This window comes from Alosa sapidissima, chromosome 11 (genome assembly GCF_018492685.1).
Source record: "Alosa sapidissima isolate fAloSap1 chromosome 11, fAloSap1.pri, whole genome shotgun sequence".
Taxonomy (NCBI): Eukaryota; Metazoa; Chordata; class Actinopteri; order Clupeiformes; family Clupeidae; genus Alosa; species Alosa sapidissima.
Genome location: NC_055967.1, coordinates 12285855 through 12293041, shown reverse-complemented (window position 1 = coordinate 12293041; position 7187 = coordinate 12285855). Strand labels below are relative to the sequence as shown.

Here is a 7187-nt window from a genome sequence, read left to right as displayed (position 1 = left end):
TTATCCCAGGTGCATCGCCATGGATAACATCAGATGCGATGTTGATGAAAACATGTGGCCTAACCCTGAAGATCGCAGAGATTAGATAGAGTAATTTTGTGTTTTTTTAGTTCCCCCATTTTTATCTGGGCTATTTGCTGTTTTTTTGTTCAGAATACTCTTGTGTGTTTCATGGATATTTTGTTCACTGTAATCAATACTGTAAAAAAATTCTGTTCTATCATACTGTAAACAGTATTTCTACTGTGCCTCCTGTAGTAAACAGTAAAGGGAAAAAAAACTGATTTGCTTTTTACTGGAATGCTTTTGAATGTGAACATTACATGTGGACATACAGTTCCCAACCAAGAAATTTAGTGTAAAAACGATGAATTGCATGTTTTGCAAAGTACACCAGTATTTTGAAACCTGGTGTACTTTGATTGACTGCGTGTACCTTGTGAAATGAAAACAAGTGTTATTCTTTGACAGAATAATTTCATTTTGAGTCAGATTTCCAGTGTTTTGGTAAAGTTAGTGTGTGCATAGTAATATATTTAACAAAATGTGTTTTTGAGAAGTAAATTATCCATTTGGCCAACTGTGTTTTGTAGGTGTGAGTCTGTGTTAAGAGTTTAGAAAAAGTATCTGAAGTATGGGTAAGCGCTTGTTAGCGATTGAAAAAAACTGTATAAATAGCTGTCACTCTTTCACAGAAGGGCAGTGGACTACTAGGAATCACAGAGGATCGTACGACACCTGCGCTGTGTATTATCTTATTCATGTTTGGAGACATTTGGCACATATACAGTATCTGTATCAATGAGGAATAATGTTTTATGGTTCACCTGAAGTTGATTGACCATGCACTATCTTTATCACAGATAAAAGCCAGGTGACCGCTAGCCAGATTATCTTGGTTAGTTATTAGTGAGGTTAGATTGTAGAAGGTATTTCACATGAGTGTGTCTTAGACAGTCAGTCAGTCTGTGATCATTCCAAGGTGTCTGACAGAAAATGAGAGGCCAGGGCATATGGATTTACCGCCATCTCATTCTCATCATCCTCACCCCTTTGCTGCTGCTACCCATCCCACTCATTTACAACACCAAGGTAAATATATTTACATGGATGTAAACATACACAGGCAGCACAACAGACCATACGGTTGTATGTATTTATACACGTGCATGCATTTACTTGCATTTCTATCAACATGTACAACATTTTGGTTTTAGAAACAATTATATAATTTTGAAATGTGTCAAATGTTTAGGAAATTAACTCATCTTTGGATTAAGCTCTTTCAATCAGTCACTCCAAATAGCTGTTTTTCTTTTTTTCAATTTCAAAATTGGATTACTATAAATTAAAAATTGACATGTTCTTTGCTCCTATTAATATAATGTATGTAGAGTAGGTAGATTATGGTAGCTATGGTAGATTTTTTATTAGGTTTCACAGGAATGACTGCTTTGCGAACACCAGTGCTCTCTGTATACCTTACCATTTATCCATTTAGTTATTGTGTACACTCTGGAGCTTAGACATTGTGTCTGTCTTACAGTCGTTTCTTGACATGGTATTTCTATGCGCAGCACTGCTCTAAACATGGTAAATGTTATATATTTGATTTTCTCTTCTAGGTTGCAGAATGTGCCTTTACTCTTTTACTGATGGGGGTCTACTGGCTCACCGAGGCTTTGCCTGTGTCCATTACAGCCCTGATTCCTGCAATGCTTTTTCCTTTGTTTGGCATAATGAAATCTTCACAGGTATTATATAAAAAAGATCTATTTTGACTATTAAAATACCCAAGGATCTTCCTAACAATCCTAAAGTGAGATTATGTTTACTTGTCTCCTAGGTGGCAGCAGTGTTCTTTAAGGACTTCCACCTCCTCCTCACTGGAGTGATTTGCCTCGCCACAGCCATTGAGAAGTGGGGCCTTCATAGGAGGATTGCCCTGGGTCTCATCAGCATAGTTGGAGTTAATCCTGGACGGTAAGGAGAGACACAGTTAATGCATCTCCACTACTACATTTCTATCTGGCAGTGATCCCCAATGTGATGTGTTATCATTTTGGTAAAAACGCCCTCCAATGGTGAGGTGTTAATACTTAGTTCATATTTTTACTTGGATAATGGTTGGTGGCATAGTGAGTATTGTTGTTGTGAATGTTGCTTTAGCTGACCCTGTGATTTCAGACTCATGTTTGGCTCCATGGTTGGATGTGCCTTCCTGTCGATGTGGCTAAGCAACACCTCAGCAGTCGCTATGGTGATGCCCATTGTGGAAGCTGTGTTGAAGCAGATTGTCACAGCTGAGGGTGAGGCCAGAGAGCTGCGTAAGCGAGCGCTAACAGGCACCTCCAACCTGGGCTTACAGCTTGACGGTTAGTGTCCACTCAGAATGGTTGTTCTAATCACTGGTAAATAGTATTAACACTCAACCACTCTAAACTCTACATCTGTTCCAATTTGTTTGTAAATATGTGTACTACTCAAACAGAAATGGACAGACAAGATGAGAAGGCTAAAGAAAATATGAGGTAACAATTTCAATCTCTCAACAACAAAGCAATTCAATGTTCTGTATGTATTAATAGTAAACAAACCCTCCTCGCTCTTTTGCCCATTGTAGTGTTGATCCTTCTGTGGAGAAAGTTGACATTACTATTGAAAAATCTATTCCAGACAATCAAGTAAGTTTACTCTCCATGTTAAAGCACAATAGCCATGGTTTGGTTAAGTCAATTCCCTGAGCCAAACATTACAAAGCCAAAAGTATGAGGTGTAGATGTAATTATTCATTGCAGAGAATCCAGTTAGAGTTGAACAACATGTAACAATAGCCATCTGTCATTATTTTAAATGTGTATTAGATATGTATCGCATACAGTATGTATACATCTGCATACAATTAATATGTATGTCTTCCTCTGACAGGGTTCACCCTGTGACTCTGAGGCACAATGTACACCATCACAGGGATACTACCGCACCCGACAGGACCATCTGATGTGTAAAGGCCTTTCTCTGTGCATTGCCTATTCAGCCTCAATTGGTGGTATGACCGCACTAACAGGGTCATCCACCAACATGATCTTTGCAGAGTACATGCATCAGTAAGTTGGTAGCCACATGTAAAGCTAGTATAGTTGGTAGGCATATTATGACAATGTATAGTACAGCTGATCTGTACCCAATAATACATATATGTAATGTAAGAGACTAATGCATAGTAAACATACTTTATCTATAGATTATATCCTGACTGCAACTCTATCAACTTTGGGAACTGGTTCATCTTCTGCCTGCCGATTAGCTTTATTTCTCTTTTCTTATCCTGGATCTGGCTACACTGGCTATACTTGGGCTCAGAGTAAGTTTGTAATCCTCTCCAATTAAGTTTCTCTTATCTTTCCACTCTCCAATGTGGTTATCTTATTGCTTCCAGTTTAACGTTAACTTCTCATCTGCCTCAGTGTTATTTCCCTCACCTACTCTTTACTGCAAATGAATTCTCTGACTGTATGTTGTGCAGAGTTGTTTTTACACTTCTAACACATTGTCTGCCACTTGTTGCACATGTTGCGTTCCCCATTTGGATTTGGCACAGCTGTGAAGAAATGCATGTTCTATTGTTATCTGTTATTATGCATGTTCTATTGTTATCTGTTATTATGCATGTTCTATTGTTATCTGTTCTGCTATTAAAGATATTCTACAAACATTCCTCTCAACCCTCTTTCCCAATATAGTTTCCGTTCAGTTCTGCATTCCAAGGCAGGCAACAACGAGAGAGAGACAGCAGTGGCCAAGGTCCTGCAGGAAGAATACAAAGCACTCGGGCCAATAAGGTGTGACTGCTTATAGTGGAAAGGAGTATGGATGAGTAGATGGATGAATTTGTCCTTGAATAGGTAACCATATGATCCATATGTGTCTGACAAGTGTCTTTGTGGTTTTGCTTTCTGACTGACGCAGTCGTCAGGAGATCATCTCCTTAGCAATCTTCTCCATGATGGTACTGCTGTGGTTCACCAGGAAGCCAGGCTTCATGCCAGGCTGGTCATCCCTGTTCCCAGAGTAAGGGCTCTTTCACACCGTGTTTAGTAGTTCAGCTGAGGCCTGTATCCAGTGAAAGAGTACTACAGTATGACTGCAGTCATAGACCAGTAAATGTTTCCTTTGGGTTCACTTGATTCATACTCTTGTTAAAAAAAAGAAAATGTGATTAACTCGGAGCACATTGTTTGCATCAATAAGATTATTATAGCCTTAATTTATTTTCCAGTGGATACATTGGACAATGTTAGAATTTACTGCTGTTTGTCTTAAATATATTCAGTACTTTTGACATTCTAGTATTATTGTAAAGCTGTGGGGATGCTGTAAGTTATTTAAGTGACCTTTCTAAATGAGCTTCACACAGCATATCCAATACTCTTGACTTGACATGTTTACTGTGTCTGAGCAGCCATCCTGGATATGCCACCGATGCCACTGTGGCCCTTCTGATGGGCTTACTGTTCTTCATCATCCCAGCTCAAGTAAGCACTGATAACTATGGTAAGTCATGATAAATGATCAAATCTTCATTTGTATTACACTCTTTGTGAAATCGTGGTTAACATTGACTTTGAGCTGAAGGAAGACATGCTTTTAATCAATCGCTTAATCTTAACATCCACAGAGACCTTGATCACATGGAAAGACTTTCAGTCCTGTATGCCTTGGGAAATTTGTCTTCTTGTGGGGGGTGGTTTTGCACTGGCTGAGGGCACACAGGTAAGGAAATAATGAACACTGGTCAGTCTCCTCCAACGAAGAAGTACAATTAGTAGCCTACCATACAGATGATTTTTAAAAGAAACAAAGAACAGCAGGATATAGCCAGAATATAGAATTTTGCCTTTACATTAGTTAAAGTCTTCAGTAATTGTTGAAGCGCTGTGGTGAGTAGACCATCCTTTGTTATGGTTTCAAAAACACAATGTTGTAATGAACAATGCATGTGAAGCTCCTGTCACACATCACAAATAACTGCTGCTTGTCATCTGTGACAGTCAGTAGTTATGGGAGGAAGTCTAGTCAAAAATAAACTTTTGGTCCAGGGCAAAATGTCACAGTAAATCAATCAAAAATCTTTATTTGGACCATATAGCACTGGTATTATGTGAGTGCTATTTTTACCTAAATGTGTGTCTGCCTTGATTGTACTGTAAATTTAACTCATCATTTATTTATGCATGTGACCAAGTTGTCAAGTTGTTTTGTTCGGTGTTTAATTTTACAATGAAACACAGATGAGCATTTAGAAGTGTCTCCTTTTTGTAGCATATTTTAAACTAACAATACTATTAAAACAGTGCTTATCAGCAAGTAGTGTATATAAATTAAAACCGTTTAGACCTTGTGGAAAGAAACATAATATAAACCTAAAATAATAATTATAATAAAAATGCAATTGTGAGAGATAAATGCATCCTTCCATCACATTCTCACATTACTCCACCCCACTTTATCTTGTTTGTGTGTGTGTGTGTGTGTAGGCATCTGGTCTGTCATACTGGATGGCAAAACTGCTGGTTCCTTTGGGGGTTCTTCCTAAAATTGCGACCATCACTATTGTCTGTGTCATAGTGACCTGTGTTACTGAAGTGGCCAGCAACTCTGCCACCATCACCATATTCCTGCCCATTCTTGCACCTCTGGTACGGTTAATGTTTCCTTTTAACATCTTCTTGCAAATCGTAGAAGGTGTGCATCACCAATATGCACTCACATTTAATTGTTCTCTGGCTGAAGTTTCTCTCACTGCTTGAACCAATCCAAAAATATGTGCATCGGATTGCATTTTTATGAATAGGGGGTTGATATAGAAGAGCTGAGAGGGAAATACCATCAAATTGTACTTTTTAATAAATGCTTTAAGGCATGAATGTATCGGTTTGTGTCTTTACAGGCTGAGAGCATCCATGTGAACCCCCTCTACATGCTCATACCAGCCACCCTGAGTGTATCCTTCTCCTTCCTGCTTCCATCTGCTAACCCTCCAAATGCCATCGTCTTCAGTTATGGCCATCTGACCACCTGGGATATGGTGAGAACTCAATCATACTTAAGAACATTCTCCAACACAAATGAATTAAGTAGGGCTGCACATTCTTAGGACAATAGTTGCTTTAGTGATTCTACAGTTAAATGTATGAGATGAGCATTATTACAATCATTGCTTTATATCACATGCTGACATGTCTCTCCTCACTAACTTAAGTCTTCACTGAACTTGTTTTCACAGATTAAAGCCGGCGTTGGTGTGAATGTTATCAGTGTTTTGGGATTGTTGCTTGGTACCAGTACATGGGGTATACCATTATTTAACCTGGACATTTACCCTGATTGGGCTACCAACCACCCAATGACTAACTCCTCTATAATCCCACACTGACTACGTAGTGGGACAGAGTACTGTTCCAAAAGTGATGAAAAGGTTTTACCTTAAAATAATGATGTTGTGTACTGACCACACATGTCCACTTGCAGTAGGGGGAATGGTGTCTCGGTCACTGCCACTGCATGGCCGAAACGCCTGGTACTGCACTATGTTACTTTGGTGTGCCATGTAGGAACATGAGTCCTTATGTCACTTTTCAATGCACTGGGCACCTCTTTAGCATCATTTTCAAACATGCAGGGCAGTCAGATAGACTTTAATGCATGGAACCCTGTTGAGAAATGACGCTAAAGGTGCGCTCAGTACATTAACTAGATGACTAGATGAACTAGACAAAATATGACCGCCGCTCAGTCCTGTACATCCATTCCGCGAAAATAAATCATATTAATGAATTTGTCTCCATCTTCTACTCCATCCCCCACTCTTGAAACTTTTGTGTATGCTTGTTTGGAATGTGTGTTTGCAGGCGGCACACAAAGTAGCCTACTGGCGCTACAAAGGTGAATAGATTTGTAGCACTTGCCAAAAGATTTGTTGCATTGTTATAAAACCTTTAAAATCTCCAAACAATCACAAATAGGGCAGTTCATCACAGTCCATCCATTGCAACTGGACTGATGAAAGGTGTAGGCTACATTGTATTTGGGAAAAGCAGAAGGTAGCAGCATAATGTATTTATTTATTATTAAACAAAACAATCCCTGTCAGTTCCATGCCGTTTTCAACAGCTATCAAGAAGAGA

General features: G+C 39.0%; 1 protein-coding gene across 1 annotated transcript; it reads left to right on the top strand.

Annotated features, from left to right (window-relative positions):
• Positions 1-727: 727 nt before the first annotated feature.
• On the top strand, positions 728-6837 carry slc13a1 (solute carrier family 13 member 1). Its single transcript, XM_042111265.1, has 15 exons — positions 728-1092; positions 1626-1754; positions 1847-1983; positions 2188-2375; positions 2492-2531; positions 2624-2684; positions 2929-3107; positions 3245-3364; positions 3744-3842; positions 3970-4071; positions 4463-4554; positions 4679-4773; positions 5538-5699; positions 5951-6088; positions 6287-6837. The coding sequence occupies exons 1-15, from the start codon at positions 997-999 to the stop codon at positions 6434-6436; spliced, it is 1788 nt and encodes a 595-aa protein (XP_041967199.1). The 5' UTR covers positions 728-996; the 3' UTR covers positions 6437-6837.
• The last annotated feature ends 350 nt before the right edge of the window (positions 6838-7187 follow it).